This window comes from Dendropsophus ebraccatus, chromosome 8 (genome assembly GCF_027789765.1).
Source record: "Dendropsophus ebraccatus isolate aDenEbr1 chromosome 8, aDenEbr1.pat, whole genome shotgun sequence".
Classification (NCBI taxonomy): domain Eukaryota; kingdom Metazoa; phylum Chordata; class Amphibia; order Anura; family Hylidae; genus Dendropsophus; species Dendropsophus ebraccatus.
Window position 1 is genome coordinate 90972891 of NC_091461.1, and position 15846 is coordinate 90988736.

At 47.4% G+C, this 15846-nt stretch overlaps 1 protein-coding gene across 2 annotated transcripts; it reads right to left on the reverse strand.

Annotated features, from left to right (window-relative positions):
• Positions 1–3418: 3418 nt before the first annotated feature.
• On the reverse strand, positions 3419–11851 carry LOC138799582 (oocyte zinc finger protein XlCOF7.1-like). Of its 2 annotated transcripts, none has more exons than XM_069980973.1 (5): positions 11462–11851; positions 9239–9367; positions 9005–9154; positions 8621–8747; positions 3419–4886 (listed from the first exon to the last, which is right to left on the reverse strand). In XM_069980973.1, exons 2-5 carry the CDS (start codon positions 9347–9349, stop codon positions 3454–3456), a joined length of 1821 nt encoding a protein of 606 aa, XP_069837074.1. In that variant the 5' UTR covers positions 9350–9367; positions 11462–11851; the 3' UTR covers positions 3419–3453. The 2 variants fall into 2 exon arrangements, with proteins under 2 accessions (XP_069837074.1, XP_069837075.1); XM_069980974.1 differs by having other exon boundaries at positions 9239–9372.
• Between the last annotated feature and the right edge of the window lie 3995 nt (positions 11852–15846).

The window sequence follows — 15846 nt, forward strand, 5'->3', positions numbered from 1 at the left end:
CCGGTGAGCTGAAGGACCTTTGGTGATGTTATTGCCATATGATCAGTCACATGTATGGGAGAAGCCAGGCTCCAGGCTCAGCGACGGCAATTACTAGAGATGTACGTGCCGTTTCTTTCATTCATTCAGTTTCTCATTCACGGCTAAAGTTGGTTTCTTATTCGCAGGAAATGTATTGTTGTATTTCTACATTAATAGATAATTCCACGGAGAAAAAAAGAACAGATATGGCCGCACATCCACACCGATAGCACTCCCCATCTGCTTCTAAGCACTATAAACACTAACATCAGGAGTTAGTTACAATTTAATCAAAGTGTATAACCCCATACAGTTTCATGGTTCCTGATTTCTGTGGGTCCCTGACCTACAATGGGGCAGTGCCAATGAGTGAGAAGCAAATGGTCAGTTTGAGCCATGAGGATGTGCGGCCATTTTTTTTTTTTTGCTCCATGGAATTATTTCCACATAAATAGAAATTATTTTAATAATTAATTATATTGAACTCAAATGGCCAGAGGTGACTGGTGCTAAAATTAATCTAAAAACAGCTGGCACAAAAATAGGCATCAAAGTAGGTACACTTCGGGTCACTAATCTTGCACTGCTGACACACACAGGGAGGGATAAGAGGAGGCACTATAGTAGGCAGACCGGCACTCTTTACCTATTTGAGTAAGATGTTTTTAAATGACTTTGGGCCACAGATCTTACACTGCCAGCAGTCATTTAGCCCTTTGAAAACATCACACAGCTTTTGCCACTGTGTTCTGGAGGGTTTGTTCATAGGGCACAGTAATAGAGGGCTCAAAGCAAACGAGTACAATATTACTGATCTTAGAAAAAGGGCATTAATGACTTTTTGAAGTGTAAAAATATTACAATATCACTAAGAATCTGGCGAAGGGTCATTGATCCAGGGATTTATTCTGATAAAAAAAAGCACATAGACGATCACAGCTCACCTGAAGCTCAGCGGGATATCCTGATTGGGTGGACAGGTGCATGGGTAACTGATCCAGAATCAGGATAATCATAAACAAAAGCAGACACTCCAACCCCAGTGTCCATAGAAAAATAGTAAACCATTTATTCAGAATCCATTAAAAAACAGGAAGGTAATGGGGGAATGGTCTTCTATTCAATGCAATGTTGTAACAACAGCGCTCTCTTGTGGTTGATTGGGATACCACTACTCTTCTATTTAATTGTTTAAAGCGACTGTGTACCCACAATCTGTCCACCCCAAACCACTTGTATCTTCAGATAGCTGCCTTTAATCCAAGATCTGTCCTGGGGTCCGTTCGGCAGGTGATGCAGTTATTGTCCTAAAAAAACAACTTTTAAACTTGCAGCCCCGTGCCCAACAGCCGGGCTTAGAGTATCTGTGCCCTAACTTTGCACCACCCCTCCGTCCCACCTCCCAACCCTCTTCATCATTAGGAATGCCCCTAGAACATTTCCTCCTGTCTGAACATTGCACTGGTGCCTTAATGATCCAGCCCATGTGCCGGGCTGACTCAGGTGGGGAATAGGACACAATCTGCCTGGAGCATTCCTAATGATGAGGAGGGCAGGGAGGACGGATAGAGAGGGTGTGCCAGCCTAATGCATACACAATCTAGGCCACGGCCGTTGGGCAAAGGGCTGCAAGTTTAAAAGTTGTTTTTTAGCACAATAACTGCATCACCTGCCGAACGGACCCAAGGACAGATCTTGAATTAAAAGCAGCTATCCGAAGGTACAAGTGGTTTGGGGGGGTCAGATTGTGGGTACAGAGTCACTTTAAAGGAGTAGTCCGGCAATTTCTAAAGGCCAGCAGCCTGCAGGGTCAGGGGGGAAACTGATTTCGAGTAACAACTTATCTCTCTGTGTTTGCAATGCCAGTCAGTGCCTGCGGCGGGATGCTGCTCTAGTCACTGACTAACTGAGCGGCCAATCAGCCGGGACAGGAATTTTCCCTTGAGTTGTGATGTCATCATGAGGGTCCCACAGCCACTTCAGCCGCGCACCGCGGGCACAGGGATTACAAGTTAGTACTTGTAATCAATTTTAGAAACCACCGGACATCTCCTTTAATCAAATTATCTGATTCATTAAATTATAAACAATTCAATAATACATACTGAAAAAAAATCTTTTACATGGCAACATAAGACAGCATCTGAAGGGGCACCATTTCGGTCCTGCCAGTGCCTGACGTAAAGCATGTTGCCTCTGGACTAAGGAGGACAGAAGACATGTTCTCAGGACGAATGAATCACACTTCCCTATCTGGCATCTGATGGACAAATCTGGGTTTGGTGAATGCAATGAGAACATGAACTGCCTGACTGCATTGTGGCAGCTGTAATGTCTGGTGGAGGAGGAATAATGTGTAGTGTTGAGCGAACCTGTCAAACTGTTCGGATTCGGCAATGTTCTTTGAACCTGAACACTCTGTGTTTGATTTCCTGCGGCTGCAGAAGTGTGATGCAGCCCTAGTGAATACATGTGAATGTATACACGTTTTTCCAGGAACCTCTAGTAATGCACCCAACTTCTGCAGCCGCAGGGAATCAAACGCTGAGTGTTTGGGTTCAAAGAACATTGCCAATTCCAACAGTTTGCCAGGTCTGCTTAACACTAATAATGTTGTTTTCCAGGGGTCGGCCTCTGCCCCTTAGTTCCACAGAGTTTGTTTTGTCTCAAAAATGCTTTTCTGGATAAATGGAGAAATCAGAAAATAGAAATTGATCAGAAAAAAGAATGTCTCAGTTCTCTGGATCTCAATAGTATAGCATTTTTTTCTTAAACAGACTCTGTACACGCAATCTGATCCACCCCCACCCCCCCCCAAACTGCTAGTACTGTCAGATAGCTGCTTTTAATCCAAGATCTTTTCTGGGGTCCGTTCGGCAGGTGATGCAGTTATTGTCCTAAAAAACAACTTTTAAATTTGCAGCCCAGTTTCAAATTGGCGTGGCCTAGAGTGTCTGTGCCCCAGGCCTGCGAGGCCTCTTTGTCCTTCCTCCCCATCATTAGGAATGCCCCTGGGCAGGATTTCTCCTATTCATCACTTGTCTGAACACTGCACATGAGCCATAATGATCCAGCACATGTGCAGTGTTCAGACAAATGATGATAAGGAGAAATCCTGGCTAGGGGCATGCCTAAAGAACAGAGGTGGGTCAAGCCTAGGGCACAGATACTCTAGACCACGCCAGTTTGACAGAACGGACCCCGGGACAGATCTTGGATTGAAAGCAGCTATATGACGGTACAAGCTTTTTTTTTTTGGGGGGGGGGCAGATTGTGGGTACAGAGTCACTTTAAACTCTTAAACCGATTAAAAAGATAATTATTAAAAAGAATACTTTTTTATTAAATGCTTTCTAAGCTTTATAAAAAAAAACATATCAAAAATAATTCTGTAAGGTACAAAGACGCCAAACCTGAGAACAGTTCCATTATCTATCTATGGTGACGTTCTAGATGCCTTGCAAGATTTCCTTTTTTTGTAAAACATTCTCCACACACTGCACAAGAATAGGGCTTCTCTCCTATGTGAATTTTCTGATGCAGAACAAGGCCTCTTCTACTGGAAAAAGATTTACCACAGTCCCAACAATAATGTGTTTTCTCTCCTACGTGATTGGTCTGGTGTCCATCGAGCTCAGGTTCTCTAAAGTGAATTTGCTGGTGGTTTAAAAACTGGACGCTGTTTGCAAAGGTTTCCCCACATTGACTGCAAGGGTAAAGATTTTTCCTGGCCTGGGTACTACTATGTTTAACAAGATCTGACTGGCTGTTCTTTTCCATGTGGATCTTCTGATGTTTGGTAAGAACTGAATTACATGTAAAACCCTTACCACATTCAGTACATGTAAATGGTTTCTCTCCCGTGTGGATTCTCTGGTGGATGACGAGATAGGCGTTAGTGGTAAAATACTTGCCACAATCTGGACAGCAATGCCGTTTCTCTCCCGTGTGAGTTCTCTGATGTTTGATGAGCACAGAATTGCAGATGAAGTTCTTCCCACATTCTAAGCAGTGATAAGGCTTTTCTCCAGTATGGGTTCTCCGATGTATCACAAGATCTGAGGTTGTGATGAAACGTTTCCCACACTCGGCGCACGAATGTGGCTTTTCCCCTGTGTGGATCCTCTTATGCCTGACCAAATGTGAACTCCTCATAAACCGCTTACCACATTCAGGACATGAGTATGGCTTCTCTCCTGTGTGACTTCTTTGATGGCTTATGAGGTGTGAATTACGGTTGAAGCTTTTGCCACATTCTGAACAGTAGAAGAGTTTCTCCGCCGGCCTGTTTTTACGATAGTATGTAACATACTCCCCAGTAGAGGATATATGACGTACGATATTGACATTAGAAGATACAGCGCTAAAATTTTGTTCACGTGAAGATAGTTTCTTCTTCTTTTTCTTCTTATCAGGTAATGGGTGATCTGCTGGTGTAGAGGGGTCAGCATCTGCCTCCTCAGTATTGACAGCATCACATGAGACAGGTTCCTCCTTAAGCTGTGTCAGTGTAGAAGTAAGATCAGAGGGTGAATTCATGTTGGAGAGATCTTCACTAGCACATAAGGAATCCTCCTTAAAATTAGTTGATGGATCTTGTGGCGTATGAATGGTAAATATGTCAGTGCTGGTAAGGCTCCGACTATCCATTGAGGCCAGTTCCTTATTAATGTGAGGAGATGAATACCGTGTATGATCTTTGGTTCTCTTAGTGTTAGTTACTTTACCTTCTTTACATACAGGTGATGTCTCCAGATTGCTTGGTTCTAGTGATGAATGCTTTGCATGGCTAGTATCATTTATAGAATCCTGTGAAGAATTTAGGTTACAATTTCCTTCAGATATGTTTGTGGTCTGACGGACATCTGAAAGACAGGTCAATACATTGTTATTTAGATACTCTGGGTCCAGCTGTAAAATCTATGTAGTGTATAGGCTAGAGATAAATATACTGTTATATTGCCAAAGGTGATATCTTGCCTCATGGCAAGTACCTGGTTGGACCTCCAATCCCAATCTTCCTATCCTGTTCATACTGTGGATATAGCATAACTACTTTATACGGGAATACCCATTTGAAGCGAATGCACCACTTCAATGCACATATTAAAGTGAACCAATCACCCTAATTGGGCTTTATATGGAAGAAAAAGAAGTTTTATTACACGGACGTGCGGCAAGCAGAGGCGGGAGTTAGTCAAGCGGGGCAGCCCCACCCCCTGCATGTCTAGTCACCGCCCTCTGCCTGTCTGCACGCTCGACGAGACTGACAGGGAGAGAGGCCAGTAACGCACTCCAGAGAACCATATCACCCCATTTGGGCTGATTGGTTCCCTTTAAGCTTTTCATACGACCTTATTGCCAGCACCACACTGATTCTGATGGTGTGGTCCTTTTTTAAATCCGCTGCCCGATAACCCCTATTTTTTTTTTGGGCCATCAGTGCACTGATATCTCCACCACATGGTGATGTGAGCCTTCTCTTTTCCCTCAGTTCCACCTTCTGGGTCAAGTTCGGCCCCCGATCCTGCTCTGCCCATGATCTATGGGCTCGGTCATCAAAGCAGATGGCAGGCTCATACCCCACTCTAAGCACCAATGAACAGGCTGTGAATGTTAATAAAGAAGAGCTGGCCGCATCAGACTAAAGGAACAGAATTAGCATATTAGGAAAACAGCAACAATATCGGGAACTGGGAGGCGGATTGGGAAAAAAAGGGCCACACCTTCAGAATCGGTAAGGCAACGCTAAAAAGGTTGTGTGAAAAGCTTTATATGTGCATTGAAGTGGTACATCTGCTTTAAGTAAACAGGCCAAGTAAGGTTGGGAGGCTCTTTATATACATTTCATTCGAATAAGTGATCTTCACAATATACAGGGCCGTATTTGCCACTAGGCACCCGTGGTCCGGTGCCTAGGGCGGCGCCCTGCGGGGGGCGGCACCCGCAGGACACATTTCTTTTTTTTATTAAATTTTTTTTTTTTTTTTTACCCCCTCCGCCGCCCCGCCGCTGACATCCGCGCCCGGGTGGTGCGGCGGGGGGGGGGGGTCTTGTGATCAGTCGGCAGGGGGATCAGTCGGGCGGCAGGAACAGAGGCAGGCTGGGAAGGAAGGTCCCCCTATGCAGGGCCGGCGTGAGCTTCCGGCACAGCCTGTCACACAGGCCGGAAGCTCACAGTGCAGCCCCGCGATGCCCGAACTTCCCTGCTCAGCAGCGGCGTGATGACGTCACACGCACGCTGCTGAGCAGGGAAGTTCGGGCATCGCGGGGCTGCACTGTGAGCTTCCGGCCTGTGTGACAGTCTGTGCCGGAAGCTCACGCCGGCCCTGCATAGGGGGACCTTCCTTCCCAGCCTGCCTTTGTCCCTGCCGGCCGGCTAATCCACCGCCCCCCCCCCCCCCTCTTCCCCCCCGATGGTCCCTCTGCCATCCCCCCCCCCCCCCCGACGCTGGTCCCTCTGCCATCCCCACCCCCCGACGCTGGTCCCTCTGCCATCCCCACCCCCCGACGCTGGTCCCTCTGCATCCCCCCCAGCTGGTCCCTCTGCCATCCCCCCCCCGCTGGTCCCTCTGCATCCCCCCCAGCTGGTCCCTCTGCCATCCCCCCCCCCCCCCGCTTGTCCCTCTGCCCCCCCCCCCGGCTGCTCCCCTGCCACCCCAGCTGCCCTCCCATCTTCTTCCCCCTGCTCCCCCTCCCCCTGTCGCCCCAGCTGCTCCCCCTGTTACCCAGCTTCTCCGCCTTTCCCTGCCACCCCTAGCTGCTCCCCCTCCCCCTAGCTTCTCCCCCTGTTCCCCAGCTTCTCCCCTCCCTGTTAACCTGACTGCCCCCCTGTCGCCCCAGCTGCTCCCCCTGTTCCCCAGCTTCTCCCCATTCCCCAGCTTCTCCCCCTGTCGCCCCAGCTTCTCTCCCTGTTCCCCAGCTTCTCCCCTCCCTGTTAACCCGACTGCCCCCCTGTCGCCCCAGCTGCTCCCCCCTGTTCCCCAGCTTCTCCCCATTCCCCAGCTTCTCCCCCTGTCGCCCCAGGTTCTCCCCCTGTCACCCCAGCTTCTCCCCTGCCACCCCAGCTGCCCTCCCATCTTCTCCCCCTGCCACCCCTAGCTGCTCCCCCTGTTCCCCAGCTTCTCGCCCTCCCCCCTGTCACCCCAGCTTATCCCCCTCCCCCTGCCACCCCATCTGCCACCCCATCTTCTCCCCCTGTCGCCCCAGCTTCTCCCCATTGCCCCAGCTTCCTTCATCGCCCCAGCTGCTCCCCCTGTTCCCCAGCTTCTCCTGCTCCCCCTGTCACTCCAGCTACTCCCCAGCTGTTCCTCCTGCCATCCCCAGCTGCCTCCTTTCCCCAGTCACCCTGCTCTGCCCGCCTGCAGACGAGTTGTGGTCGGAGAAGTCATCATGATGGCTGCACCAGATGGAGAAGAAAGAAAAAAGTGAGCAACGGCAATCGGAGAAGACGTCACCTGTGAGTCATTAGTAACTGCACTGTAATCACTTCTATAGTGTGCAGAGCCTGTGTACCATTGGGGTCTAAATGGGTCAGTGTATGGTTTGCGGTAGTGTACTGACACAGCCCTGCGGTCACTACAGTACACTAGCACAAACTTTTAAACTAGAATGCAACTACAACAGCTGCAGGTACTAAAACTCCCAGCATATCCTGAGGGCTGCAGACTTTCAGTACATGCTGGGAGTTGTAGTGCCTGCAGCTGTTGTAGTTGGGTCCTATACACTAGGTGCTTTGTGGGAGATCAGAATACATAGATTTGTAGGGGCTCAGTGCAGGGAAGTGACCCCAGAACATCACTAATAGGGGATAGGGGGAGATGTTGTTGTTCTATCCCCTATTAGTGATGTTCTGGGGTCACTTCCCTGCACTGAGCCCCCACAGATCTCTGTATTCTGATCTTCCACCAAGCCTCCTAGGACCTAACAGCTGCATGCACTACAACTCCCAGCATGTACTGACAGTCTGCAGCCCTCAGGATATGCTAGGAGTTGTAGTACAGTGTAGACAGATGTATTGCTGGACCTTCAGGGCTGATGGTTGTCACCCACAGATTGCAGCCACCAGGAGACTCTGCACACAGTGATTTATTAAAGGGTTGTCCTCTCAGAGACTACAAATCCCAGCATACCCTGAGAGCTGTATAAATGGAGGGTGTTCTGAGATTTGTCACAGATACAGATAAATCCAGGAAAGGAGCGGGTCAGCATGTCGCGTTTCACTGGTTCTATATTGGTGAGCCCCAGGTGCCCCAGTCCGACACTGGACAGAAGCTGTCCCCAAATTAAGTCCCCGCCCTCCTTCCTTCCTCCATCACGTCTGATGATAAGAGCGGGCATCAAGCAAAAGGGCACCCCAGTACTACGGACAGTCGGGGGGTGCCGCTCAGTAGTACTGGGTGCTGGAGTGCCGGCCTGCCAGCTGTGCCAGGGTATACACCATGCATGTAACCTGCCAGTGCCGAGGGGAAGGGGGCACTAGTTCGAGGGGGGGGGGCGCCTTGGCATGCAAAGTGCCTAGGGCAGCATGAACTCTAAATACAGGCCTGACAATATACATGTTCTTACACAGTGACCCAGTGATTTCATCTCCTCTTACCCAATGATGATGTGAGGAGCTGGGGGTCCTCTATTACAACATCTTTGTACTGGTCCTTGTGTCCTTCTAAATACTCCCACTCCTCCATGGTAAAATGGACAGTGACGTCCTCACATCTTACAGGCACCTGACAGACACAATAACACAGTCATCATCCAGACACTTTGGGGGGGGGGGGGGGATTTATTAAACATGGTGTAAAGTGAAACAGGCTCAGTTGCCCCTAGCAACCAATCAGATTCCAGGAAAACAGACTCTTAGGAAAATGAAAGGTGGTGTCTGATTGGTTGTTAGGGGCAACTGAGCCAGTTTCACTTTACACCATGTTTGATAAATCTCCCCTATATTGTCATTGATGTATATTGTATTTGCAGCAGTGCTCACCTCTCCAGTCAGCAGCTCAGTGATCTTACTGGTGAGTCCCAGGATCTTCTGATCATTGTTTTGCTTATGTGTCCTGCCCCGCCCACCTGACACCCGGCTTTGGATGGTGGTTGTTACACGCTTCCTGGACTTCTTTGCAGGCACATAATCCTAAAAGCAAATATGTTAGGCCATATAAGCTTGGGGACCTTTTTGACTAAGATAGTAGTGAGGTCAATTCCCACAATCCCTCACCTCTCCAGTCAGTAGGTAGATGATCTCCAGGGTGAGACTTAATATACTTTTGGTCATGGACTTCACGTCCCTCTCCATCTTCTGGTGATTTTCTTTGTGAACTTCTTTCATGTAGAATCAAATTCACTGCTTAACTTACCAAAAGAAGAATAAAGATTGGGGGAATCATAAAAAAATACAGAGCGAGAGAAAGCGAGAAGAATGAGGAGATCTTGAAGATGATAATTTTCAATGACAGAATGATGAAGACTACAGTATCAGTAAACTATCCCATATATGTATAGGATGGGACAAGAGGGAGATACAGATCATGGGAAATAAGAGTATGTGCACACTGAGGAAAAGTGACGGAAAATCCGTGCGGAATTCTCCGCTCGCAGACTGTGGTGGGCGCACGCATCTCTGCCCGTGTCATAGACTCCATTCTATGCACGGTGGATTCCGTCGTTCGTCCAAAGAATGAACGTGTTCATTCTTTGGACGGACAAAAGAATCCGCCCGTGCATAGAATGGAGTCAATGACACGGGCGGAGACACGCACGCCCACCGCAGTCCACAAGCAGCGAATTCCGCAATGGATTTTCCGTCACTTTTCCTCAGTGTGCACATACCCTAACATGAGGGTGAGCAATAATCATACAGTACTGATGGATGGTGATATATTGAGACCAAGGGATTAAGTTACAGGACTTACACATCTGTAGAGTAGGATGAGGAGGAGACATGATGATGATGATTATAATATATAGGACATGGTTGGGTGGAGACCTAGATGATGACACATAGAGCCATAACATACTAATAATGAGCACATGTATGGGGACAGGAATAGCAGAAGGCATGGGTGACGTGGATGATGACAACACAAAAGGAGGAGAAATAAAGTTGTGTGAACAGTAGTATATAGGTTAGGGCTAAGCAGAAACAGATAAAATATGGATGATGACGAGGGAAGGTATAAAGTAAAAGGTTTCAAAAAGCACATATATAAGGACAGGATTAGGGGCAGACAAGGATAATAACCAAAAACAACCATAACAGGATCTATCATCTATCTGCCTATTATATCAGCTACTGACATATATAGCACTGCACCATATGGAGACATGGATGATGACTGTGTCAACAACAGTTACAGGAATCATACATCTATAGTACTGGATGAGAATACAGGAGTGATACAGCTATAGGACAGCAGACATACTGACATAGATACAGATAGTACTGGATGAGGAGGAGACATGGGTGATGAGTGTATCAGTGACACAAGAGGAGGAGTAAAGTTACAGGGATCATACATCTATATGACAGGACTAGCAGACATGGGTGATGACCATCAGTGACACTAGAGGAGGAGTAAAGTTACAGGGGTCATACATCCATATGACAGGACTAGCAGACATGTGTGATGACCATCAGTGACACTAGAGGAGGAGTAAAGTTACAGGGGTCATACATCCATATGACAGGACTAGCAGACAGGGGTGATGACCATCAGTAACACTAGAGGAGGAGTAAAGTTACAGGGATCATACATCCATATGACAGGACTAGCAGACATGGGTGATGACCATCAGTAACACTAGAGGAGGAGTAAAGTTACGGGGGTCATACATCCATATGACAGGACTAGCAGACAGGGGTGATGACCATCAGTAACACTAGAGGAGGAGTAAAGTTACAGGGGTCATACATCCATATGACAGGACTAGCAGACAGGGGTGATGACCATCAGTAACACTAGAGGAGGAGTAAAGTTACAGGGATCATACATCCATATGACAGGACTAGCAGGCATGGGTGATGACCATCAGTGACACTAGAGGAGGAGTAAAGTTACAGGGGTCATATATCCATATGACAGGACTAGCAGACATGGGTGATAAGTGTATCAGTAACACTAGAGGAGGAGTAAAGTTACAGGGATCATACATCTATATGACAGGACTAGCAGGCATGGGTGATGACCATCAGTGACACTAGAGGAGGAGTAAAGTTACAGGGGTCATACATCCATATGACAGGACTAGCAGACATGGGTGATGACCATCAGTGACACTAGAGGAGGAGTAAAGTTACAGGGGTCATATATCCATATGACAGGACTAGCAGACATGTGTGATGACCATCAGTGACACTAGAGGAGGAGTAAAGTTACAGGGGTCATACATCCATATGACAGGACTAGCAGACATGGGTGATGAGTCCATCCCCAGCATTTACCTAGTCTGATGCCAGCAGTGATGCCTCCTCCATGTGCTCGGACAGGATGTTGGAGGGCAGCGTCCCCTGCTCTTCCTGCCCCTGGATCCTTCTCTCTGGTTAGTCTCTATGATCCTGGTGGCACATCGGATCCACTCTGCAGCCCCTGGCACTGAGCAATGTGATCATACAAGCTCCCCGGCATAGGAGATCCGGTGATCACTCTCGCCCTCCAGTGGTCAGCAGTTGTAATGACACGTGTATAGGGACAATAGAATAACAGATAATGCGTGATATTGTATATTTTTATTGTTGTGGACTACAGGCAGACACGCTTATGGAAATGGTACATATTCCCATCATTGCCAGACGACGAGCTCCGGGAAAATGGCCGCTCCCAGCGCAGACGGGTTTTAGTGATACGGAGAAAAGTTTTGCTCTTTGACGTCACTCACTCCATATATGGTATTGTTATGGAACCCAACGTGAGGTTTGGGCAACCAATTACTGCGATGGGCGGGGCTTAAATGTTACTGACGTAAAGTGTAATTATCGGCCATCAGTTATCAGTCTTTCACCCGGAAGTGGTAGTGGCCGGTGACTACCCAGGAGAGGAAAAGGAGGCAGAGGGCTGCCAGTGCTGGAGCAAGGAGCTGAGCACACTGCATGGTCTGAGCTGCCCCCTGGGATCACTGCTGCTTCCTATATTCTTCTTATGAGTGGAGAATGTGCTCTGCTGTTCCATTCATTGTCTATGGCAGGGATGGGGAAACTGCAGCCCTTTAACTGATGAAAAACTACAATTCCCCAAATGCCTGGACAGCCAAAGCCTTTGTTTGACTGCCCAGGCATGATGGGAATTGTAGTTTTGCAACACCTGGAGGGTTCCCCATCCCTGCTTTGTGGAACTTCCAAAATGAGTCCAGCAGAAAGGACTCTTCCACCATTGTCAGTGAGCCATCTTTAGGGCTTGTTCACATGATTTGGCCTGTGAATATGTCTACTCGGAAATTTAGGGAAGGAGTCTTTAGAGTTAAAGGGGTATTCTGACATTGAGTAAAAAAAAAATGTGTTTGGGTTGTGGGTCTCTTCCTATGTCAAATAATCACTGCTTCTTGGTTTCTCAGTCCTGCAATTCCCGCAATGCATTACTTTCCCTCGCCTATTCCTCACAGCACTCCTACCTGTTCCCGCATGCATGCCTTAAAGGGGTTATCCAGAGGTACAAAAACATGGCCACTTTCCCCCTACTGTTGTCTCCAGTTTGGGTGGGGTTTTGAATCTCAGTTCCATTGAAGTAAATGGCACTTAATTGCAAACTGCACCTGAACTGGAGACAACAGTAGGGGGAAAAGTGGCCATGTTTTTGTAGTGCTTGATAACCCCTTTAATGGCAACCAATTCAGTATAAAATGACTATTCAGCTCAGGAAGTGTTCTGTAAATTATTCCGCACACTTCCCATACATGTCCTTATATCCCCCGTCCCTGCAAATGAAAACTTATAATCTTACTTTTATAGATTGGCGCGCTGTATGGTAATCACCGACAAGTAGTCATCTGGGTGGTGGGCTGTGGGAAGGTAGTCACAGTCCCCTGGGCAGTTTGGCGATGTAATCACGCCTCCAGTGAGGCTGTGACGTCCTCCGGAGACGTGCTGTAGCGTCCAGTGGCGCGCGGATATTCTCATTATGCCGCCTACAGCACAGAATGGGACTTGCTGTACTGCGCATGTGCCGCGTGATATGAACGTTGGTGCGCTGCTGGACGCTACAGCACGCCTCCGGAGGATGTCACAGCCTCACTGGAGTTTGAATCACGCCCAGAGGGGCGTGATTACATTGCCAAACTGCCCAGGGGACTGTGACTACCAGCCCACTGCCCAGATGACTACTTAGGGTAGATTACCATACAGCGCACCAATCTATAAAAGTAAGACTATACATTTTCATTTGCAGGGATGGGGGATATAAAGCGAGTCTGTACCCACAATCTGCCCCCCCCCCAAAACCACTTGTACCTTCGGATAGCTGCTTTTAATCCAAGATCTGTCCTGTGGTCCGTTCGGCAGGTGATGCAGTTATTGTCCTAAAAAAATACTTTTAATCTTGAAGCCCCGTGCCAAACGGGAGTATCTGTGCCCTAACTTTGCACCACCCCTCCGTCCCTCCTCCCCTCCTCCCCACCCTCCTCATCATTAGGAATGCTCCAGGCAGATTGCCTCCTATTCCCCACCTGTGTCAGCCCGGCAAATGGGCTGTATCGTTAAGAAACTGTGCAATGTTCAGCATTGAGAAAATGTTTCAGTGGCATTCTTAATGATGAAGAGGATTGGGAGGAGGTACAGAGGGGTGGTGCAAAGCTAGGGCACAGATACTCCCATTTGGCACGGGCTTCAAATTTAAAAGTGTTTTTTTAGGACAATAACTGCATCACCTGCCGAATGGACCCCAGGACAGATTTTGGATTAAAAGCAGCTATCCGAAGGTACAAGTGGTTTGGGGGGGGTCAGATTGTGGGTACAGAGTCACTATAAGGATATGTATGGGAAGTGTGATGAGTGATTTATCAGCACACTTCTTGAACTAAATAGTCATTTTATACGTGATCGGTTCCCTTTAACCTACCTCATTCTTCCCTAAATGTCCCAGAGAAGATATACAGTGGTGCCTTGGATTACGAGCATAATTCGTTCCAGAACTGTGCTTGTAATCCAAATCCACTATTAAACCAAAACAAATTTTCCCATAAGAAATCGTTGAAATGCAGACAATTGGTTCCTCACCCCAAAAATGATTTTTTTAAAATTCTGAATAACATGTAAAACAAATGAAACAAACATTCAGAAACAGCAGAATATGTGATGATATAGGTTACAGTCCAGTATAGCAGCATGTGGAGTATAATGTATAGTAAGTGTACAAATCTGATAATACAGCAGCAGTTTGTAGATACAGGATGGAGGTGCAGATCCCCATAAAGCAGTAGCGTAGTACAACAGGCTAGAATAGAGAAGCAGGTCTGTGTGGTCACATGACAGCAATGGGGAAGGGGGGTGTTCAGCATGGACCAATCAGGAAATAAGAATCAAAGAGCTGTGCAGGAGACAGTGACAGAAACTTTTCTATACAGCAGTGTGAGTGGCTGAGTGTAAGTGCAGGCACATTATAGCAGCAGTTTGAGTGCCTGAGTGTAAGTGCAGGCAGATTATAGCAGGAATGGAGAGGATGGAAAACAAAAGGGCTGACAGAGACTGCAGGGAACATGAAGGAATAAGCAGGACATATGTGGGCACATACATGCAGCACTCTCTGTCCGGGGAGAGAGGGGTTACAGTTCTGAAGAGATTACCCCCCCCCACACACAGTCCTGTCCCCTGATGCAAGCCCCAGCCTTAAGTCCATCTGCTATGATTTGGAAGGTCAGGGAGAGTTCCTGGGTCAGAGTACAGTGCTGTAGACCACGCTATGCATGCCATGCCCCTCCTCCACTCCCGCTCCCACCCAGTACAGGGAGCTCTTAAACCAAGTTACAATTTTGAAAAACTTTGATCCCTTCTAGCAAAATGCTCTTAAACCAAGTTACTCTTAAACCAAGGTACCACTATATATATATATATATATATATATATATATATCAGGGGCATAACTGGAAATGACTGGGTCTCATAGCAACATTTTGATTCGAGAACGCTTTTGTAGCGCGTGTTCATATTAAAGGTAATTTATTTATTCTTTTTACATCCCAGGTCCTCTTGAATTATCCCTGAAGATGGATAAGGGCAAAAATGATACAACTGAAAGGATATTGAACCTCACCCTAGAGATCATCTGCTTGTTGGCTGGAAAAGTGTGGGATTTTGTAATAAAGTTAGTCTTATGTCTAGGGGGTTATTCCAATGTTATGAAGTGTTCAGTGGGGTGTGGCCTCTGGGTCTATTACCAATACCAGATGGGTGACAGATGCCACTGTATGGTATCTGCCACAGGGATCTGATTAAGGGTATATTCACACGGGCGGGCTCGCAGCAAGGACAGGTAAAGTATGCTTACAGCGGGGGAGCCGGGAGGGAGCAGAAGGGGTTAAGGGCGGTATAATTACATACTCGCTGCGGTCGTTTAGACCACAGCAAGTATGTAGTGTGTGGGAACTGCCAGAACCTGCCGGGCTCGCAGCGAGAATCTCGCTGCGAGCCCGTTCGTGTGAATATACCCTAAAAGATCCAATGATGTCACTGTCAGTATTGTCCATATTGTTTACATAAAACGGCAGTTTTGGTAACGTTTAGGGGGTTCCCGTGCCTATGTAATGCTCTATATGGTAAAAGCGACATGATACCATTATTCTATAGGTCAGTCCGAACAAAACCATATGCAGGTGTACACATACTTTCTAATGCTATTTTTT